Raw genomic sequence first — 21,348 nt, 5'->3', positions numbered from 1 at the left:
ATAACATGTTTCTTGGGAAGCAATGTATAGCATGACATAAGGTATGCCCAAAAAAGGAACAGTGTGTGAAGGGACTGAGCGTTGGGCTGTTGTTGTCTCAGTCTTCAGAGCCTCTCAAAATTCTTCCGCCAGCTTTTACATCATTCATCACCAAAACTTGCTTCAAGATGCAGAAACACAGCAAACAAACAGCCATGTATCTTTAAATAAATGAATTTAAATAAGGTATACGTGTAAAACTATCAAATAAGATGAAATATCAAATGGACATGGAAGTGCCTAACAACCAGTAGGTGAGGCTTTCACTTTCATTCTGGTGTCCTCTATCTTTTCCTTTTTAACACCCTGGTTTGCCGGAGTACGTCTTGTCCACTCTTAAGTCCTCGCCAACGCCGGAGAGCTTGTGATCCGGTGAACTGAGGTAATGGAATTCAAAAACCAGGCCAACCCAACTCACAAAGTCCACCTTGAGGTGGAAACATGTTGCTCTTGGTCTTGGCTCAAGTTCTCATTCTTGGCTGTGCTATGTTGCATGGTATTATCTCCGGCAGGTAAATTTCTGACAACAAATCCATCTTGAAAATACATTGTCTTTGATCCTTTTCTGGTTACATTTGCTCGTCCGCTAACAATAGCTTCATGTTTTATGACTTTTAGCTGCATATGATCCATTGGATCCAACTGGAAATATAACGATCAAATGGGATGTTATGTCCTGGACACCAGATGGCTATGTTGTAAGATATCATTTGAATGACATTTTGTGTATGTTGATTTAATTTCAAATCAATTTTTTTTTTTTTAAAAAAAAAGATCATAATGGGCAATCCCTTCATTGAATTATGCTAGGCTGCAGTGACTATGAACAACTTTCAAATGTACCGGCAAATCATTAGCCCCGGCTGGACTCTAGGGTGGTCATGGCAAAAAAAGGAAGTAATCTGGACCATGGTGGGAGCTCAAACCACAGAGCAAGGAGACTGTTCCAAATTCAAAGCAGCCATCCCACATTGTTGTAAGAAAACCCCAACAGTTGTTGACTTGCTTCCTGGAGTTCCTTACAACCAACAGTTCACCAATTGCTGCAAGGGCGGTGTCCTGGCATCTTGGGGACAGGATCCTACAGCTTCAGTCTCTGCCTTCCAGGTGAGTGTCGGGCAAGCTGGTACCTCAAATAAAACAGTGAAACTCCCCAAAAATTTCACCTTGCTTGGTCCAGGACCAGGGTACACTTGTGGCCCTGCAAAGGTCGTGCCATCCACAGTCTTCCTCACGACTGATCGCAGGCGAAAGACTCAAGCCCTTAGTAAGATATTTTGATTCTCCCGTTTCCAAGATCTTCCTACTCTTCTTCTATCTTTTTTTTTTCTTTTAAATTTTTAGATGGTTGAAATCTGATGTTAAAGAAAACTCTTGAAACTGAGTCGCATGGCGTGTTCCTTCTGATGCAGTGACATGGAATGTGACATGCACCTATTCACAGTTCCTTGCCTCCAAGAATCCAAGCTGTTGTGTTTCGTTTTCATCTTTCTACAATGAAACCATCGTTCCTTGCCCATCTTGTGCTTGTGGTTGTCACAATAAGAAAAACTGTATCAAGTAAGCCTCCATAACCTATCCACATATGCATATCCGTACACACTTGACTTACTGGATGCAATTGTTTTGCAATGCAAACAGGAGTGATTCAAAGTTAGCACACAAGACAGGAATAAACACACCCAAAAAGGACAATACACCGTTGCTTCAGTGCACACATCATATGTGCCCTATCCGAGTTCACTGGCATGTGAAGCTTAACTATAAGGCATATTGGCGCGTCAAGATTTCCATCACAAATTTCAATTATCGGATGAACTACACGGAGTGGACGCTCGTTGCGCAGCATCCTAATCTCAACAATGTCACTCAAGTCTTTAGCTTTGATTACAAACCCCTTCTCCCCTATGAGTCCATTAGTAAGTCTTTTGCTTCTAAAGCTTCCTTTAAATAAATTTAAAAAAAAAAAAAAAAAAAACATTTCTTTTGGAATTTTGAGTTTCCTAGTAACAGATGAGCTTGATTGACCATATATGCAGATGACACTGGCATGTTCTATGGCATGAAGTTTTACAATGACTTATTAATGGAAGCTGGGCCATCAGGAAATGTTCAGTCTGAGGTGCTTCTGCAGAAGGACCAGAACACCTTTACATTCAAGCAAGGATGGGCTTTTCCTCGAAGAGTTTATTTCAATGGTGATGAATGTATGCTGCCCCCACCTGATGCATACCCAGCTCTACCAAACTCTGCCCATGTAAATTCTACTTCAATCTTCAAAATGGCAGCTTCTTTACTTCTGATATTGTTTTCTATATGTTTTTCACTTTCCTGATAATTTTGAAACGTTGGAGTAATAGAAGTGGTCCTGTGTGTGATAATTTAGTATAGATAGTGAGCTTGTGAAACTGTACCTGAAATCCTTGCTATAATGTCCTACGATTTTTAAGCTCAGTTCATGGTGCACAATAGCAAACGAAATTGCTTTGCTCCTTTACTAAATGTTTTCTCTTGCAATTTCACTTTTGAAAATTGTTTAATATTGTTTTCTTTCGGCAGCATGTGACTGGATGTGTATTGTGAACTCAACAGGAAATCGAAAATAATATAAACACTGTTATACAACTCTTTGAACAAAATCATACATCAACTTTGATTTCTTCTGAAATATCATATAATGCTAAGAACATATTCACTGGATCATTCTAAATAATCGTACAACGGCTAAATTTAAACAAAAACAGCAGTAAAAGAATAAAGTGTTAATACGTGTAACAGATATTGAAACAGAATTTTGTAGTGACGGTCAGGCCGGAGTGCACCTGAACCACTTGTATAGCTAGAAGTCACAGCAGTAACACATTTGACCCCATCAACTGGATTTCCATATGCTTTAGTGCAACTTGAACTTGATCGAAAATTCTACAATGTAATTAAAAAACAGATAGCTATTGTTGTCTGGCCTAGGCACACTCACTATGCATACGCCAATAAGAATAGCAGAGATACGAAGATGGTGATGGCGGGATGAAGTATGGAAATGACTTGTTTGGGACTGGAATTTGGCAACCACGGATAGGCATCTGGAGGTGGCATGACACAATTGTCACCATTAAAATAAATCCTTCGAGGAAAGGCCCATCCCTTTTCAAAAGTGAAAGTCGATGTATCCTTTCGAAATAGGAGCTCTGACTGCACATTTCCAAGAGGGCCAGCTTGTGTGAGCAAATCGTTATAAAACTTTACTCCCCACAACATGGCAGTGTCATCTGCACAACCAAAATTTGTATTGCCAAACTTATGTCAATGAAAGCCCAAAGAACTGCATTGATAATATATTGATTTGAAAGTTATTAAAAATCTACTTCACACAAATTGATGAAGGGCAACAAAAAACTTACTTAAGCCAGCATAAGGAGTTAGGGATTTGTAATTGAAGCTGAAAATCTTGGTCAAATTATCAAAGTTGGGATGTTGCACAACAAGATTCCACAGCGTGTAGTTCATTCTGTAATTGAAATTTGTAATTGTGACTTTCACTCTCCAGTACTCCTTGTAATTGAGCTTCACATGCCAATGGACTCGGACTGGACACATATGGCTAGTACACTGGACCAGAGGAGCATTAGTAGATTTTCCAGGACCTGATACAGCTGAAGCTAAATATGGATTGTTCGGCCTGCAAAGCAGTATCAGCAAAAGAGAAAATATTTATGATTTAGCATCACTGCAAACTCTGCCTCAGAAAAAGAAGATTGAGAAATGCAACAAATATATGAATTAGAACACTCACTCTACACAGCTCCCAGGGTCTGTAGCGTTGTTCTGGCAGCCACAGGCACAAGTGGGGCAGCTTACTATGGTCTCATTATAGAAGGAGGAGAGAGAAACACAACAAGTGGGTGTCTTTTGAGCCAGGAATTGCGAGTATGTGCAAGTAACGTTCCAGGTCACTGCCAGAAGAGGATGTTGAAGTTAAATAAAGCATGAAATTTTATTTTCTCATATTTTAAAGTATAAGACTGTACTTATCGTTCCAATTGCATCTTTCAACCCTTGGAACATTTGAAGGGCAGCTTGAAACTACACAATTTTTCAATCCTAAGCAGAAACTATTCCTATTGATATGTTAACAGACACCACATCCAAGGACGGAACCATAAATTTTTATAGGGGTGGGCTATTATTTCTTATGTGGGTAAAGATCTAAATAAAATTCCATTTATTTTCTCATAGGAGAAAACTTGAAGCTAACTGGAGATCTGTTTGGATAGGACATGCTAATTTTTGCTTAGATGGATTGGGCTAATTTTTGTAAAATGAGGTGTAGTGCCTAAAAATTAGTATTAAATTTCTTTTTTCCCAAACTTTGCACTAGGCTAGAGCCCAATCTAGCCATAGTGTAGTTCCGTCCTTGACCCCATCTATGTCATAAACCGATGGCTTATGTTCTCAGTCCAGAGTAACACTATAGTAACTCTGGGTTACTGTAAATGCCTTAGCAATTAACTCAGTCAAAGCTCTTTTCTTCTCTATTCTTCTTAGTGGTACCAGGGGGAGAGGGTAGTTTTGTGTACTTACTCATGGCTTGGGTCCATCTCCTTTTATCCGCTGTTAGAAATCTGGTTGGTTTTACAATCTTTGCTATCCCACAAGAATATCCAGGCCCAGGTGCTTTCAAGGTGAAGTTTTTCGGCAGTCTGACAGTTTTGTTAGTTGTTCCTGCAGCACCCACACTGACCTGGAACGAACTTATAGCATTGGCTGGGTCCTGGATCCATGAGTTCATTACTCCCCCTTTGCAGCAATTTGCAATCTGCTGGTTGTAAGGAGTTCCTGGCAACAAATCCACAACTGTTGGATCCTTCTTACAGCAATGTGGGACGGTCCCTTTGTATCTTGAACAATCCCCTTGCTCGGTCGTTTGTGCTCCCACCATGCTCCAAATTACTTCCTTTTTCGCCCATGTCCATCCTAATGTCCAGCCTGGTGTTTGTATATGTCGATACTGCTGGAAGTTAAACATTGTAACAACAGCCTGCCATTTCAAATAATACAGTTTGTATCAGAAATTCAAGGAAAAACACAAGTAAAAGATTATATCTCGCGAAAAAGAACTACAAGGTGATGGAAATGATCAGTCAGGTCAGGGAGTACTAAATGAGGTTCTCCATGATCTCTAGCACTACTAATATAGTTACTATTGATATTAACAACATAACACAAATGGAATATAATTCTAATTCCAAACCTGGTTCCTCTTTTCTTGATTGAGTTTCAAGAAAACATTAAAAATCCAGTGAGAATATGAACGAATTAACTTTGCATCTTTTGAAAACACGAAAATTTAGTTTAAACTTGATATATAAAACCGAGATAAAGCTTTAAGCTGAGTCAATTCAATCGCCCATGCTTAGAAAGCATCAAATAAAGGCAGCATTATCACAGAAAAGGAATGATCTGCTCATTAATACTTACAACATAGCCATCTGGAGTCCAACTAATGACATCCCATTTAATTGTGATATTCCCAGTTGGATCAAGGGCATCATAGGCTTCTGCAGAAACATCGAGCAAAACACAGCTCACTACATCAATCCTCAAAATTTCCAAAAGGGTTGACTTTATTATAAGTACACGATTTACTTGTCAAAACTTTAGTTCTTTTCAATTTTCTTTCTATGATATGAATTATGAAAAAAAAACATATCAAGGCATTTATTCTGCTGCTTCACTACATATCAACACAAATTTCCAGCTTGTCGATATTAGTACACTCTGTAACTTCTGTAGCTTAATTGTTAGAATCTTTTATCTCTAGCTAATATCTGAAATTCAGCTAGATTCCATTCCCTCCGGTGAAAGCAATAATAAAGGACTAGAAGAGATCGAATTTAATAGGAAATATCAATCACTCAATGCTTCACCTCTCCACATTTAGAAAAATAAAAGGCTAAAAACTCAAATTTCATAAAAGAATTACCTACCAGCCAATCATATCTTTGAAAGTTAAATTCTTCGAATACCAAAACAAGTAACAGGTAAATAACTAAAACCTAGAAATAGAAAACAAGAAAAACACTTTCAAGAAACTAAATTTGGAACCATGGGCCAAAAAGCAGACATGGGCACTGACCTGTAGAAGTAAAACTGAAGCATGAAAGCAAAAAGAAAAGCAAAATGGCAAAGCTGCTGAGCTTGACTATGGATCCAGTGGCTGATAAGCACCGAGGCTCCATTTGTTGATGCAGATTTAGTGTTAATAGTGATGTTTATGTTCTGATTTAGCTCAAGATCTGCCCAGAAAACAGAGAGAGAGACAAAGCCCCAGAGAGAGAGAGAAAGAGAGAGGTGTGCAGCTGGCCAACTGGGCGTGGCTGGCTTTCTTTTCACATGGCAAGTGACTTTTTAAAGCTCACTCTAATCACTGCTTTGAGGAAGAAATCGATACAGTTAATGTCACTCAAGTTTAGTCCGTGTGTCACAACATGCACACCTTAATTCCATTTGTACCCTTCGCAGTTTTCAGCTAACTCGAAAGATATTTGTCATGAAATGTTACAAATCTTCCCATATGAGAATGGGTTTGATCAGGTTTTATTGAAAAGTGTAGAACTTTCATAATGAGGGACATTTTTGGAACAGACAAAAAACATAGCATATATATTACTGAAAACCAAATTAAAACCATATAATAAGAGGACTTCTAAGGCAGACAGCAGAGGCTGTGGGCCATAAGGCATCCTTCAGTGTCGGTGGAGAGCACATTCAACAACTTGTGCACTGGGAAAGAGATGTAGTGCATTTGGGTCTTTGCAATTTGTCCAAATCTTTTGCTCTAACCACCAGATTATAACATAAATTGGTATTTTATTCTTTTTGGCAATTATTATTCATCATGTTCTTGCAGAGTCCACATTAGGGCCATCCCTTTCTTTTATTCAATTTTGTGTGATTGTCTTATATTGTGATACACAAGTTTGATTCTTTTTTAGGTATAGGCCTACAATTATTTGGTTTGCACATATTCATAGCTTCACGACACGTCGTTTTTTCCCGAACGACGAAACATAAAGGCATAAACTTTGGGTTTGGGGCGAAAGGGTTTTAGCCAGCAATGGAGAACAGCAGCTTGGAGCAGGTTCTGCAAGATGCCAAGCTCCACAGACAAGTCAATTCGCTCATCGTCGCTCATCTTCGCGACAACAATCTCTATCAGGCAAACAAGTTCTTCTTCTTCATTACATATGTATATATATATGTGCGTGTGTGCTTTTGGTTGCTGAGTGAGTGTAGGAAAACTTAAGATATTGAATTTTCAACATAATGGTTCAGTTTTGGTTTGTTTTGTGGACAGTAGTGAGTAATTAAGCTGACTTAAGTATGTCTCATTCGTTTTCCATGATCATATTGGGAAGATGCTACAGTCTCAATCTGGAAAGTGAACTTCTTTTAACTCGCAGATTGCTTAGTTCCCGGAAAATGTAGAAAATTAGTAGCTGTGAAATTCGAATTTGTAAACTTGACTCATCTGAGGCCTTCATAAGCATTTGGCTCTGCTAAAGTTTCAGTTTTTCTTTCTTATTTTCTTGGTTTGTGGGGGAGGGAGAATTATCTTATGGAAGAAAATGTTAAATGCCTGTTATGATTGATGAAAAAATTGAGGAAGATTATGATATAATGAGACTTTGAGTATTCTGATCTTATATTGGAATAGAAGAAAGAATTTTAGCAGACTGAGCTGATTGGTGATCTTTCTTATTTGTAGGCGGCTAGTGTCGTTGCTTCCGCAACAATGACATCATTGAATGATGAAGCCCCGCCTAATAAGCTCCTTGAACTGGTTGCCAAGGTTTGTATTTGCATTTCAAGGCTTATTTTCCCCCTGTGTTTCAGTGTTATTTTTCATTGTTTAAACTCGAAAAGAAAGTTTTGATTCTAAGGTGATAACAGGGCCTTGCAGTGGAGAAAGATGAGATGTTGAGAGGGGTTCCGTCATCTGCATTTGATTTGGGTACATCAATACCTTCTGGATATGGTTCAATCCCAGCTCCTCGCACTGCTGCTGTTGATTTTGGGTAATTATGTCTTTGGAATCATTTGATTACTGTTTGCCCTTTGTTGTTTGCCTTATAGCTATGTAAATGGTTTTGAGTATGCCACAAAAAATATGGGCATTTTCTATAATTTATTGTTGTAGACAAAACAGGAGATAGAGCAGGCGCATGCCCACCCAAGCCCTTTAAAATTTACTTTTCTTTGTCTTGAATGCTTTCATCATTACCTTTCTTCAAGGAAAATGAAGGAGATGGAGGGAGCATTTCATTGTTTTTTTAACATATAATATTTGCAAAATTTTGTCAATAAACTGACGTTTGCACGTCTCTTGTGCAAACAGTGCAGTGCAGGAAACAAAAGGCTCATCAAAGAGCTTCCCAAAGCATGAGACACGCCATCTTTCAGAGCACAAGGTATGCATAAATAGGGAAAACAAATTATTGTATAACATCTATATTTATTTTATTAAGTCACTAAGTTGGCATGATAAAGATCACTTTCCACTGGGCATCTTACTTGGTCTGATGGGTTAAACTTTCTAGAATATTGCCAGATGTGCAAGGTTTAGTCCTGATGGGAAGTTTGTTGCTACTGGAAGTTCTGACACATCAATAAAGCTTTTTGAGGTGCTGATTCTCTTAGCTATAAAATTGGTTTTTTCTTCAATGTGGGCCCTATCTAATTCTCAGGTAGTCATATTCTGTTTCAGGTTGCAAAAATTAAGCAAATGATGCTTCCAGATGCAAGAGATGGTCCTGTGAGACCTGTCATTCGCACATTCTACGACCACTTACAAGTAAGCCAACCTTTGTTCCTAATATTTTGAAGGCTAAGTATTGCTTTGCCTATGGAATATTTTTATTTCAACCACAAACATTGTTCAATTGAAAGCGTTGTATATGAGCCTCTTATGCTGACTTTGCCATGACTTTGTCAAGGAACGTTAAACAAAGAAAATGCTTCAAGTATGATAATATGAAATCTATAGCTCCAACATTACATATAACATTTTTACCCCTTGAGTTGTCAAATTTTGTCTGTGTGTACCATTTGGATTAAGCCTGTTCTTTGAAACTTGGATTCTATTCATTTATTCCCATTTGTTTTTATTTTCTCATTCAAAGACAATTGGACAATGTCGCGGGATATCTCCCTATGTCTAATGTTATTCGGATTCAATTGCAGCCTATAAATGACTTGGATTTCCATCCTCAGAACACTGTTCTTATATCGGGGTCAAAAGATAACACCATAAAGTATGTATTCTTTACTTTCTTAAATGATATTGAAATTCCATTGTTTAGTTATTGACAAGTTTTTTTTAAATCCTTGCAATGTCAGCAGCAAAACATGTCTTCATGCCCCTCTTCTTCTGCCCTTTTTAGTTCTTTGCTGTTTTTTTCCTGCTCACCCTCGAACATTACCAGCATTAGTTGTAAAACAAAAGAGGAGTTCACTTCAAACTCTTATGTAAGTCGTGTTACTACTTTCAGGTTCTTTGATTTTTCCAAGATGACTGCAAAGAGAGCATTCAGAGTCATCCAGGTTGTACATGTGATCTGATAATAGATTGAAGCATAGTAGCGAACGACATTTCTATAATAAATTATTTATTTTTAATGACACAGGATACACACAATGTGCGTTCAGTATCTTTTCATCCTTCTGGAGATTTTCTTCTAGCTGGTAATGTTATTCTATTTTTCCTTTTTCTATTTTCTTGGTGTAATGAAGTCTTGCTTTAACCAATTTGATGTTCCATGCAATCTATGAATTGGTGTTTTCTAGATACGATGGCAAGAATGTGTACATGTGTCTTGGTTCTTACTCATAGCTTCATTAAATCTCTTAGTAATATATCATATGCATTGTTTTTCTCATAAAAAAATTGTTGTAAAGCTGATATATGCTGAAGTTGATAGAGAAATTTATAATGCTCTTATGTAATCTCCAGAAGTATTATTTTACATTAAGCTTGACCTGTATTTAGTGCCAATAGATGGCTACCAGAGACTAGAGTTGCTACAAGGATGAATTAACTAACTTGATGAGATCAACCTTGTTACAAATGAGCTTTTATCTACACACACACACACACACACACACACACATTGAAATACCATGCATTACATGTTAAATGTCGGAGCTCATTTCAAGGTGCAGTGCAATCGAGGCCACTGTTCACAACACAGGTATCTTAAATTATCTAGATCTGTGAGGAGTGCTGCTAAGGCTATTTCTTTCTTCTTTGCTTGAACTATTATCATGCATTCATACAGTGAATTGGCTTCTAATAATGTTTCTATTAAAAAATATATATTACAGGGACTGATCATCCAATTCCACACTTGTATGATATCAATACCTTCCAGTGCTACCTGTCTGCAAATGCCCCAGAAATCGATGTTAATGGAGCAATAAATCAGGCATGGTTGACCCCATCTATTTATTCATGCTTCAAGTTCTATTTTCCATTGTTTATAGATAAATACAATTCGATGAGGGCAATCAAATCCACATCTTTGTGCATCAGGTCAGGTATTCAGCTACAGGTGGCATGTATGTTACAGCTTCTAAAGATGGTACCATTCGTTTATGGGATGGTGTAACTGCCAATTGTGTACGCTCAATAGCTGGTGCACATGGCACAGCGGAGGCAACCAGTGCAAACTTTACTAAGGATCAAAGGTATAGATCATAGAATAGATATAAGCTCTGAAACATGATATATGTGAAATAATTATCCATGAGTAGAAAATTGTGAAAGTACATCTGTATAGAGAGGTGGCTTTCTTATGTGAAATAATGTTTCTGTATTTAAGTTGTTTCATAAATGTTGGATAACAGGGATAAGGAATATTATGCTTTTATGTTCTTGTGGAATATCTGCCTTTAGATGTGCTAGAACATCACTGTAAATTTGGTTCACCCCTCAATTCTTTCTAAATTTTTTATTTTGCAAGCATCCTGTTCTCTGTGATATGACTCAAATGCTGGCTTTCTAGGTTTGTTCTCTCTTCTGGAAAGGATTCTACTGTAAAGCTTTGGGAAGTGGGCACTGGAAAATTGGTTAAACAATATCTAGGAGCTACACATACTCAATTGCGGTGTCAGGTATACCAGAAAGGCCTTCTTTTGGAGGTTTTCCTTAAAAGAAATAAATAAATAATATTTTGCATCTGTGTGTTTTAAACACTTTTTTATATATAAATCTCTTCCTCCCCTCTCTCTCCTTCTGATTTAAGTATGCAATTCCTTATGCCAGAGAAAATGGCTACAAAGTCTTCTGTCAACTACGTAAAATCCTAAAAAAGAATCTTCTCCCTCAGCCCTTTCTGAATCAATCTCCACCACACTTTAATTATCCTTGTGCACTATTATCCTCCCAGGATGTGAGGAATCCAAAAAAGAAAATTTCAAAATTTGGTTTTATAGGTGCTTTTATACTTCTATGCAGGCTGTTTTTAACGATACCGAAGAATTTGTACTCTCCATCGATGAACCGACCAATGAGGTTCGTTCACTCTTACTGTGGTCAAATGAAATATTGTGGTATTTAAATGAGCAGAATAAAGGTTTGAATTGATGAATATGGGATGGTTGCAGATTGTTATATGGGATGCTCTGACAGCAGAGAAAGTAGCAAAATGGCCTTCCAATCATATTGGTGCTTTCCGTTGGCTTGAGCACTCACCAACAGAGGCAGCATATGTTACCTGTGGGACTGACAGATCAATCCGGTTCTGGAAGGAAAGTCTGTAAAGCCTGCAGAAATCGGCTGGTGGCTTTCTTGATGTGAAGAAATGTAGATTGATCATTTGACTTAGGGTTTACTCATGTCTCGTAGAACTAGATAAATGAATAGTGTAACCTACAAATGCCCCCAACTTAAAACGGTTCCAGTTTGGTCAGATAAAGTGTTATTTTGTTTTCTTTTCCTTTTTAGTCATTAAGTCTTTATGATTTAAATACTCTTCACTGTTCAATTACTATATACGATAATTTTAAGAGTAATCTGAAGTCTTCTCTTTGAATAAAAATAATAATTCAGATTCAGATCCACGACCAAGAATTACTGTAATGCCTCTTCAAATCCCTGACGCGTCTTCGAAGAAATTACTGCATCAATTGTAACCTATCATCTGGAACATAAATAAGTCTCCATACCAGAGAAAGCTAACACCACCAGCTAAAAGAAAGTGTGCTGTGCTACTTAGCCAACAAGCCCCACAACCCACAAAATTTCCTAGACAATAATCAACGACAGTGTTTAAGGTCAGGGAAACACTGTCGTTGAGCAGATTATGCGGGGCGAAAAAAGGGGGCAAAACCAGAACATCACGTATGCAAATGACAACGTATATCTGCACCTTTGGGGTTCCACAATCCAAAGTACAGGCATATCGAGCAAACAGTATCGAAAGATTATTGTCTAACACAGGTTTGGAAAGAGAATTGTCATTGTAAAGCATGCTTGCATGGAGTGAAGAGTGTCGAATCAAACCAGTCTGTATAGAAACTCTTTTTCTTATTTCTAATGTCACTCACTAACCATAAGAACAAAACAAGAAGACAAATTCAACTGCATAAAACATCAAAGAGAAAACAAATGATCGAACTTTAAAAAACAGAAACTCTGATCATAACTGTCATTCCCCTTTGATAATTTGACAATTCCAACTTCTAATAGCATCATCAGTAGGCTCGACGCATCATTTTTTTCGGCTTCTTTACAAAACTCAATCGAATTTGCTTAAGACGTCTCTTCTTCCTTGCCATCTTCTCAGGAAAAGTTTCCCGCTTCTTCTCCTTCTTCGCAGCCTTTGGCTTCTTCTTCAAGAATCTCGGGTCCGCCTGATATGCCTTTTGTGTCAAAGGCACCCCTTTCTTTTGAGCCTCATTAAACAGGGCAGTGGCTCTATCAGCACGGTTGTGAGCATACAGTTTTCCCATCAACAAATCATAACTCTTGATCCCAGGCTCACATCCATCCTCCTTCATCTTCTTGAAAACACGCATAGCATGATCAATCCTCTCAATACCACACAAAATCTTCATGAATCCATAATAGGCCTTCTTATCAAGAGCCCCACCGAACCCCGCTGACTTCATCCTATCAATCATTTCATCCCCTTCCCCAATCCTCGCTGCCTGATACAAGCTTCTGATTAACACAAGGAACGTAGTTTCATTTGGATAACAACCCCACTCACCCATTCTATGAAACAAGTTCAAAGCATCCTCGGTCTTCCTAAGCTTACACAAATTACTAATCAACACATTGAAAGTCTCCACATTTCTTGGAACCCCATGAGTGTCCATATCCACCAAGATTTGCTCGGCCTCAGAATGAAGGCGAAAAGGGTCCTTTTTCCTACAAAGCTTAGAAACGCAGTCAAGAATGGCATTGTAAGCAGTGGTACCAATCTCAAAACCTCCTCTATACATCTCCCCAGCCAATCTTCGAGCCTCCTCGAGCTTCCCATCAATACACCAACCCTTAATAAGCAAATCACAAATATACTCATCTGGGAAAAACTCATTGGCCAAACTTTTCACCATTTTCTCAGCATTACTCGCAAACCCATTTTCACAAAGCTTCTCCACAACCAATCTAAGCGAAGCTTTGTCCCTCTTAAGCCCATAGTCCTTCTCCATCCTCTCAAAGAAAGAAACAGCCTGTGCGGGCCTCCCAGCTCTAACCAGCCTATCAATGGAGGAAGCAAAGGTTTTTGGCCCAGCAACCCCACCTGCACTAACAATCACATCATGGGTCGCCTTGAAATCCTTTCTCCTACCAAAATAATCCACAAAATACGAGAGGGTCTCATCGGTGTGCTCAAAAGTAGGGTTTGAGATGAGCCACTCGTTAAACCCTATAACTGCACGGCCGGCATCAGGGGACAGATTGAGCACGGACTGGACCAGGGAAGGAGTCGGGGTGATGTGGGAGAAGCTCAATTGTAGGCGTTGGGTGACAGAGAGAGGATCGGAGCTAGGGTCTATGAGGAGTTCAGAGGAGAGAAACTGGGCTAATTGGGATTGATCTGAGTCTTGGGCTGGTGAGGTTGAGGAAGAAAAGGGTTTAGAGACACGGAAATGAAGAAGAGAGAGAAAATGAGAGCTTGCTGTTGTGGTAATGGCGGGTTGGGCATAGTGGAAATGGTTGGGTTTTCTTGAGTGAAACAGAATGTGGGTTTGAATAGTTGGAAAAGAAGATGGTGATGAAGAAGAAGAAGAAGAAGAAGAGGTAGAGAGGTAGCGGAGCAAGAGTCTCCGGAGTTGCAGAGGCTGTAAAGGCCGCATTTTGACAGAGACAGAGGTGAAGAAGCTCACTGTGAGAGGAGGGGTGCTGATTCTTGAAGGAGGAAGGAATGAAAACCTAAACGTTCGTGCATTACCAGAACGCAGCGTTTAGATGACTTTTCTATGAATTGGGCTGCTAACTGGATAGGCATAGCAAAAAAATAGGCCCAAAGCAATACGTGGGTTAGCTAAGACAGCTCAAACAATGGGTCAGATATATGTCCATTATCTGCCCATTTGATTTGATTTGATTTTGTTGGGCTTTAAACCCACAAACAATCTCGTCTTTTTTTTGTTGTCTGGGTCGAACGAAATCGTTCTTGCGTGCGACTGTTTTGTAACTCAAACCAGAATTTGCACATTCTTCTGCACAGAAGTAGCATACTTTATCTCAAACCAGAATTTGCACCCATATGAATCCAAATGATGATAACAAGCACCGACTTATAACTCACCACAAGCTTTTTATAATTCAAAGTAGCTACGCCCTGCAGACCTAAACATCTTTTGGCGGCTAACACATGACATGAGCAGTGAAATTAATCTCAGAAACTACCCAAATGTATCTTTTAGCAACTTAATTATCTCACTAATTTTATATTCAAATTAAGGGGCCTTGTTGCGAGCCGAGCGCATATTGAACTTGTTGCACACCATTATATGTGTTAGATTGCCAAAGGTAGTACTGATCTGATCATAGACACAACTTTTTTTTGAGTCAGAAAAGTGAGAAATAGCAGTGCTCTCTCTCTCTCTGTCTGTCTCTCTCCGCGTAACCATCATTGCTGTGATTGTCATCATTATAATCACATATAATTAATGATAAAGATGGCGAAGAAGGGATGCATAATTAGGCATGTAGAAGGTACATGTCTATGTGGATCCCATTTCACACTAAGGTCTAAGATAGCATAAACAAAGATAACAGCTAACTTATTTGGACCTGCATATGTACTCGAAGGAATATAATTAGCTATCCAAGTGTGAACCCTTTGGCACAGCAAAACAACTAGTTTGATTAAAAATTCATGTGCCCTACAACAGGGTCTGGTTTTTCTTCCTACCTGGGATCACAAAGACAAGTTTCGATTGATCCCTCCGGTTGGCATCACTTATTTATGCATGTCTAATTAGTAATTATATGGCTAAGCACTATAATTAGTGGTCCATATGGGAAGTTTTCTCAAATTGTGTTTAGCTTTAGCATGTTAAAGCAGATGTTGGAGAAGCATCCAACAGGAGAATATAATGAACACACACAATAAACAAATTACTTGATGATGACTAGCCACTTTAATCCCCTTGAAATTATGTAAAGCTTTGCATAGTACAAATATTATAAACCATTTTTAAAAATAAAGAAAGAAATTCAGCTTTTAGAATATTTATGTGTGTGGTTAGGGTGGCGGATGATGATTTGCTCGAATGTGCTTCTTCTTTAGGGCTTTCGAACCTCTAGGGTTTTCTAGCAGAGTAGGCAGCCCTGGTTTGTGTAGTACATATTCTTTATTGAAAACTTGGCTTAATTACCCAAAATCATGACCTCCTCATGGCAAGCATGAAGATCAGTGTGGGCCTCATCTGCCATGCATGCTTGTAATGGTGATCACTTTTAAAATTCTTTTAAATGCTTTTTCTATTTTCTAAATCGTCGAGGAATTTTCAATTCCGTGCTTGTGTTATTGACTTGAGAATGTATATGTATGTAGAGAGAGAGAGGTTCAGTTAAGGGATCTCTCAAATATGCTTATTCGAAGAACATCATTCTAAGTCCCACTACGCATTGTATTTCGATAATCCGAATTGTCTAGTTTTTAGATATTCTCTCAAATATCATCTCTACAAAAAATCACTTAAATCCCTAACAATTTCACCGCTCAATTAATAACACCGTGCATAACAACCAGACAGTAGTGTTGGATACTGCCACAATATAATTAGCTCCAACTATATGCCTTATTTGTTGATGTTTCCACATGTAGAAAGGAACAAAGCAAGCCTAGATAGGCAGCTTTAAATGCAATGAGAGGTCATGAGAAAAAAAGAACCTTTGCATTGGCTGCGGCCATGTCTGAATTATTTTAAATTGGCTAATTATTAATTAAAATTGGTAGTCAGGCAAAGGCAGTCGCAATATTCAGCCCTAGCTTGTAATATTCAAATAGGGAAAATATACAAGGCTTAGAGAATAAGGTGGGGAGACTGATGATTATTGGTGGTCAAATTAAAGGATGATTCCTTTCCTTTTTTTAATAGAAATTATTGTATTCATAATTCAGCCAAAAGAGCCACTGGCTACAAGGGTCAATACAAATTAGCCGTAAAGGGCCATTACAATATCGGAGCTTTTGTATATATAATTTTTTTTTTGTATTTAACACAACATTTGCAACCCGCCAAAAAAAATAAAATAAAAATAAAACTCTTGGAAAAACTCGGTAGCTAGCCCGCAGCTAGCTAGATGCCAATTAGTGACTCATAATTCTTTATGAAACTTTTTGCATCCAATATCTTCTGGCATATATCCATGCGTGATCATACGGAAAGTTTTGTGCCCAAAAAAAGTACAGATTTTGTTAACATGATATGATATCGCAGCCATACATATACATGATCATATATGGCTAGAATCATGAAAAATATATGGGTTTTTGAATTATATGAGAGCCAATTATACATATGTACCAAAGCTAGTGATATTTTCGTCATCGGATTCTTATGTACGGATCATTTGCCATTTGCTGCTGACAGAATTCACTATATACTTAAAATCCAGCAACACCACAAGTTCTTGCATTATTTTGCATATGTTTTCTTTTCCTTCTTTTATGATGGTGAGATTTGAGAATTTTGATACAAGGATAGGAGGAGGAAAGGAATATATAGGGATGGGGGTGTGACTGAGAATCACTTAAAAGAGAAGAAGGCCAAAAGCAACTTGCATGCATTGATGTGGTCTGGGGATAAAAAATATGCAAAAATTGGGTTAGTTAATTGGATATTCAAATCTGTTTGCATCTTTCTTTATAGCTAGAAAAAAAGGAGCAAAGCTTTTCACAGGCACATCTTCACCAAGATATATTCTTGAGAAGGATTTGGATCTCACAAAAGAGGTGAGAGAGGTGAGCCATATCATTGTTTGGTTTAGGTTCTTATTCCTCAATCATTTAAAATCTTCTGCAATATCAATTCTAATGATCAAAATAACCCCTTTTTTTTTTAATTAGTTATTATCACAACTAGCCCTAGATTAAGGAATCGTAGCCCTTAATTATTTCCCTCATTATAATTTTCACATTCAAATTGCTATACGAGATCGATCGTAGAAGATATGCAAAGAAAAGCATTGCAAGAATAAAGAGGGGGGAGGAAAAGGGAAGGCCAATGTTCATGCATACACACAATGACAATTATGTTGAGAACCAACGAATGAAGTTAGATAGACGTGAAATTTAAAATTAAAGAAAAATGTAAATTTGGACCACCATCACCATGCATGTATGGAGGATAAATTAATTTGCACCCAATATCTCTAATTAATTCGCAATTAGGATTGAATTGATTATATGATGCTTCGGTCCTCCAGATTAAATAATAATGAAGGCTCCATTATCATTTCTTGCTCATCACTTAAGCAGAGATTAACAATGAAATTAAGGACAAAGGCAACTGGCATTGCATTGATATATAAATGACAAAAAAGGTTTACAAGAAAGTAACACAAGCCCTGCATATAATAAAGATAGAAGTAACCCAAACCCAAGCTAAGTCTTGTTAATCAAATTAACCTAAAGTTCACATGCCCTACCCTTTATTTATTTTTATTTTTTTTTGAAGAAGAAGAAGCAGAGGCGCCCTTCCTATCTAACAAAAGCCTAGCTAATTAAAGCTTGTAACATAGTAAATGATCAACTTATTTGATCTCCACCATAGGGCTAGCTAGCCTAATTAACAAACATGCACCACAAGTAAATAGCATTTGATCAGATCACAACCCTAGTAACAGCCTTGCAGACAAGAGAGTGCTTCATTTCCAGAGAAAGTTTCAAGGTCTCAGACAAGTCCACACCTGCAGACTGATCATCAGAAGGGACCCATTTGAAGCTCTGCAGCAACTGAGCAAGCCACAGCTCCACAGTGGCCAAGCCCATGGCTTTACCAGGACAGGTTCTTCTTCCAGAGCCAAAAGGAGCCAGCCTTAAATCAGAGCCCATAATGGGAACATCTTCATTCATTATGAACCTCTCTGGTTTGAATTCGTTGGGATCAGACCAGATCTTCTCATCATGTGTAATAGCAAACATGTTGACCATGGCAGTGGTGCCTGCTGGGATGAAGTGATGACCTAAGTGAGTGTCATGGATGGCAAGCCTGGCCCAGGACAAGAGGGGTCCTGGTGGATGCATTCTAAGGGTTTCCTTGACTATGGCATGGAGGTAGGGAAGGTTGGGGAGGTCAGAATCTGATACAGACCGGTTACCGGTGCCTACAACGGTGTCAATCTCTGATTGGGCCTTGGCTTGGATATCTGGGTGTAGAACCATTCTTGCAAGAATCCACTCCAGGAGTATTGCCACTGTATCTGTCCCTCTGAAGATCATTTCCTGAAGTAATGAAATAAAACGTTCATCCTAGCTTATAATGATTATTGTCCTCTTAAATGAATTGGAAAGAAAATAAAATCCCATTATTGTTATCAATGAAATATTGAAACTGACAGTTTCATGATTGGATGAACAAAAGAGAAACCTGTAAAATATCTTTGGATAATAACAAAACAGAAAACAATGGATTCAGAAAACAAGACATGGATAAAATTCTCTTTGCAAAAAGAAGAATTGATAGCAAATAGAGAACTGCATAAGAAAATTGGTTTTTAACATACAGAATCTGAAAACTAACCAGAGCAACAATCTAATGAGCAAACGTTACAAGTATTTCATATATATGTGCTTCATTTAAAATAAAAAAAACAAACTTACCCACAGAACTGCAATCATATCAGAGTCGCTGAGTCTGTTCTCCTTCTCCAAATCAAGAAGCACGTCAACAAAATCACCACTTTCATGATCAGCACCTACAACTCTCTTCACCCTATGCTCCTCTATGATTTTCCCAACAAAAACATTCACCTTTGCCACCAATTTCTTGCACCTCTTCCTCACACCTTGCAAGTCCAACAAACCCAAAAGAGGAAAGTGGTCACTCCAATTGAAAATCCCAAGCAACTCATACCCTTCACTCACCAACTCCTCAAGCTCATGAGCCTCGCCATCATTTTCACACCCTTCTCCAAACTCATAGCTCCTTCCAAAAACACTCATCATGACATTGTTCAAAGACCCAAAGTGCAACACTTTCCTAACCTCGACCTCACCAGCCCTCTCCATCAAGGCCTTCATCTCCTCCACCATTTTGTGCCCGATAGTTTCCCGAAACAACCCGAAACTAGCGATTCTTTTCGGGCTGAACAAATGGGTGGCCGAGATTCTCCTCAAGTTCCTCCAATACTCGCCAAAAGGGGCAAAACCCATTGCTTTATGGAACAAAAGCTCATAAGCCGACTCTTTAATGGGTCGGTCAGCGAAGGCAGAGCTATTCAAGAGCTCTTTAGCTGTATCAGGGTGGCTGGAGATGACAAAACGAGTAAACCCAACAGAGAATGCCATTAAAGGTTTGGCCTTTGAGGTCTCAGCAAGCTTAGCTAGAACTCTGTGAGTCAGAGAGCCAGTGAAGGCCAAGACCAACCCAAGAACAGGAAGGCCAGAAGGACCAGGGATGGCAGTTTTTGAAGGGTGTTGAGCTCTGGACTTGAACAAAGCCCAAGCCAGGCCACCAGGTGAGAGCCAAAAGGAGAAAACAGAGACGAAGAGGAAGAGACAGAGAAACAACTCCAAGCTTAAAACTGATGAAAGCCCAGTTGGTGGAATGAAGAGAGAGTTGGGCTCCATGGACATTTTTTTGACTCCCTGCTCTTTTTCTTAGTGTTTGGTTAGTCAGAAAATGAGCGAGAATATGAAAAGGCAAAGCTTAGGAAACAAGAAAGCCAAGTGGGAAACTAAAGCTGAGGAGGGGTTGTGGTGTGAGGAAGAGAAAGAAGAGTGTGATGAGTTATATAGAGGGAAATGTGACTCTTCAAGTATTTTAACAGCCGTAAACATTAATTTTACTGCCGTCTCCTAGAAGAATGAATTATGAAATTATGATGCCTTCCTCAAATTTTCGTGGACGGATTTACCCCCTGGGTTAAAATGAAGAATCAAACTCTGGTTTTGCGCCGTCTCTTTCGAAAAATATTATGATTCTGATATGCTTTTGCATTTTCTTGCTTTACCTTCCCACATTTGAGAGGTCCATAATGTATGGAAATGGAATTGTGCGTACGTTCGAATAAGCTGACGGTATGATGGAGACCATATGGCATCTCAGAGGTCCATAATGTCAAAATCAATTTAATAAGAAAATCTCAGCCGTTGAAATTTTTTTTTTGGTCCGAACAGCCGTTCCAATATTTATAGCTTTGTTCATTTGGGGTTTAATTCTATAAGTTAATTATGTTTAAGTGTTCTTTATTTGGTGTTTGGTGGTTCAGTCATTTATTTGACAGTTTTGTTAGAATTTATTTGAGTTTTTATGAGATTGAATAGGATTATTATGGTCATTTTACTTTGTGATGCCTTGTACAAGATGATGGGATGCTAGAGTTGAAGGACAAGAGATGAGAGGGATAAGTGCATTTCATATAAACAGGAACTGCGCTCGATGGCACCAAGACGAAGTCGGAAAACGCTTCCAAACCGCATAAATCCGGCCAACTTTTCCGCCACCTAACTGTTTCTCTACCTCTCTCTCTTTCTTTTTTTGTCAAATCTATCTCACTCTCTACTTTTGGGTTAGCAATAGGACTATGTTCTTAAGGACGAGGCTTCTAGTTGATGGAAATTC

At 38.5% G+C, this 21,348-nt stretch overlaps 5 protein-coding genes across 7 annotated transcripts; 2 read left to right on the top strand and 3 right to left on the bottom strand.

The window, feature by feature from the left end:
- Window positions 1-249: 249 nt before the first annotated feature.
- LOC110753408 (COBRA-like protein 4) lies at window positions 250-2,493 on the top strand. The gene is made up of 6 exons (XM_021954314.2): window positions 250-551; window positions 658-737; window positions 850-1,306; window positions 1,452-1,599; window positions 1,681-1,958; window positions 2,079-2,493. The coding sequence occupies exons 1-6, from the start codon at window positions 425-427 to the stop codon at window positions 2,372-2,374; spliced, it is 1,386 nt and encodes a 461-aa protein (XP_021810006.1). The 5' UTR covers window positions 250-424; the 3' UTR covers window positions 2,375-2,493.
- Window positions 2,494-2,633: 140 nt separating this feature from the next.
- On the bottom strand, window positions 2,634-6,477 carry LOC110753409 (protein COBRA). Its single transcript, XM_021954315.2, has 6 exons — window positions 6,176-6,477; window positions 5,518-5,597; window positions 4,621-5,077; window positions 3,833-3,992; window positions 3,441-3,718; window positions 2,634-3,308 (listed from the first exon to the last, which is right to left on the bottom strand). Exons 1-6 carry the CDS (start codon window positions 6,276-6,278, stop codon window positions 3,016-3,018), a joined length of 1,371 nt encoding a protein of 456 aa, XP_021810007.1. The 5' UTR covers window positions 6,279-6,477; the 3' UTR covers window positions 2,634-3,015.
- A 286-nt stretch (window positions 6,478-6,763) lies between these two features.
- Window positions 6,764-12,143, top strand: LOC110753410 (Transducin/WD40 repeat-like superfamily protein). 3 transcript variants are annotated; one of them, XM_088253368.1, is made up of 15 exons: window positions 6,764-6,904; window positions 7,035-7,258; window positions 7,808-7,891; window positions 7,993-8,117; window positions 8,438-8,510; window positions 8,640-8,723; window positions 8,807-8,893; window positions 9,283-9,353; window positions 9,591-9,642; window positions 9,726-9,783; window positions 10,423-10,523; window positions 10,631-10,785; window positions 11,103-11,211; window positions 11,555-11,611; window positions 11,704-12,143. In XM_088253368.1, the coding sequence occupies exons 2-15, from the start codon at window positions 7,157-7,159 to the stop codon at window positions 11,857-11,859; spliced, it is 1,314 nt and encodes a 437-aa protein (XP_088109494.1). In that variant the 5' UTR covers window positions 6,764-6,904; window positions 7,035-7,156; the 3' UTR covers window positions 11,860-12,143. The 3 variants fall into 3 exon arrangements, with proteins under 3 accessions (XP_088109494.1, XP_021810008.1, XP_021810010.1); XM_021954316.2 differs by lacking the exon at window positions 6,764-6,904 and having other exon boundaries at window positions 6,971-7,258; XM_021954318.2 differs by lacking the exon at window positions 6,764-6,904 and having other exon boundaries at window positions 7,202-7,258; window positions 8,003-8,117.
- A 465-nt stretch (window positions 12,144-12,608) lies between these two features.
- PNM1 (Pentatricopeptide repeat (PPR) superfamily protein) lies at window positions 12,609-14,479 on the bottom strand. The gene has a single exon (XM_021954260.2). It carries the CDS (start codon window positions 14,401-14,403, stop codon window positions 12,793-12,795), a length of 1,611 nt encoding a protein of 536 aa, XP_021809952.2. The 5' UTR covers window positions 14,404-14,479; the 3' UTR covers window positions 12,609-12,792.
- Window positions 14,480-18,056: 3,577 nt separating this feature from the next.
- CYP78A10 (cytochrome P450, family 78, subfamily A, polypeptide 10) lies at window positions 18,057-20,486 on the bottom strand. The gene is made up of 2 exons (XM_021954217.2): window positions 19,386-20,486; window positions 18,057-19,007 (listed from the first exon to the last, which is right to left on the bottom strand). The coding sequence occupies exons 1-2, from the start codon at window positions 20,358-20,360 to the stop codon at window positions 18,387-18,389; spliced, it is 1,596 nt and encodes a 531-aa protein (XP_021809909.1). The 5' UTR covers window positions 20,361-20,486; the 3' UTR covers window positions 18,057-18,386.
- Window positions 20,487-21,348: the final 862 nt, after the last annotated feature.

Source organism: Prunus avium, chromosome 5 (assembly GCF_965620075.1).
Source record: "Prunus avium chromosome 5, drPruAviu1.hap1.1, whole genome shotgun sequence".
Lineage (NCBI taxonomy): Eukaryota > Viridiplantae > Streptophyta > Magnoliopsida > Rosales > Rosaceae > Prunus > Prunus avium.
Note: the sequence above shows the minus strand (reverse complement) of the source record. Positions and strands in the feature narration are given on the sequence as shown.

Bases quoted from the DNA above. Each gene is read 5' to 3' on its own strand.
- LOC110753408 (XM_021954314.2), top strand. From the start codon at position 425: ATGGAATTCAAAAACCAGGCCAACCCAACTCACAAAGTCCACCTTGAG. The intron at 738-849 runs GTAAGATATCAT...GAATTATGCTAG, and splicing joins GGACACCAGATGGCTATGTT to GCTGCAGTGACTATGAACAA. The intron at 1,600-1,680 runs GTAAGCCTCCAT...CAATGCAAACAG, and splicing joins AATAAGAAAAACTGTATCAA to GAGTGATTCAAAGTTAGCAC.
- PNM1 (XM_021954260.2), bottom strand. From the start codon at position 14,403: ATGCGGCCTTTACAGCCTCTGCAACTCCGGAGACTCTTGCTCCGCTAC.
- LOC110753409 (XM_021954315.2), bottom strand. From the start codon at position 6,278: ATGGAGCCTCGGTGCTTATCAGCCACTGGATCCATAGTCAAGCTCAGC. The intron at 5,598-6,175 runs GTCAGTGCCCAT...ATGTTTCTGCAG, and splicing joins CTTCAGTTTTACTTCTACAG to AAGCCTATGATGCCCTTGAT. The intron at 3,719-3,832 runs GTGAGTGTTCTA...ACTGCTTTGCAG, and splicing joins GACCCTGGGAGCTGTGTAGA to GCCGAACAATCCATATTTAG.
- LOC110753410 (XM_088253368.1), top strand. From the start codon at position 7,157: ATGGAGAACAGCAGCTTGGAGCAGGTTCTGCAAGATGCCAAGCTCCAC. The intron at 7,259-7,807 runs GCAAACAAGTTC...TCTTATTTGTAG, and splicing joins GCGACAACAATCTCTATCAG to GCGGCTAGTGTCGTTGCTTC. The intron at 8,118-8,437 runs GTAATTATGTCT...TTGTGCAAACAG, and splicing joins ACTGCTGCTGTTGATTTTGG to TGCAGTGCAGGAAACAAAAG.
- CYP78A10 (XM_021954217.2), bottom strand. From the start codon at position 20,360: ATGTCCATGGAGCCCAACTCTCTCTTCATTCCACCAACTGGGCTTTCA. The intron at 19,008-19,385 runs GTAAGTTTGTTT...TCATTACTTCAG, and splicing joins ATATGATTGCAGTTCTGTGG to GAAATGATCTTCAGAGGGAC.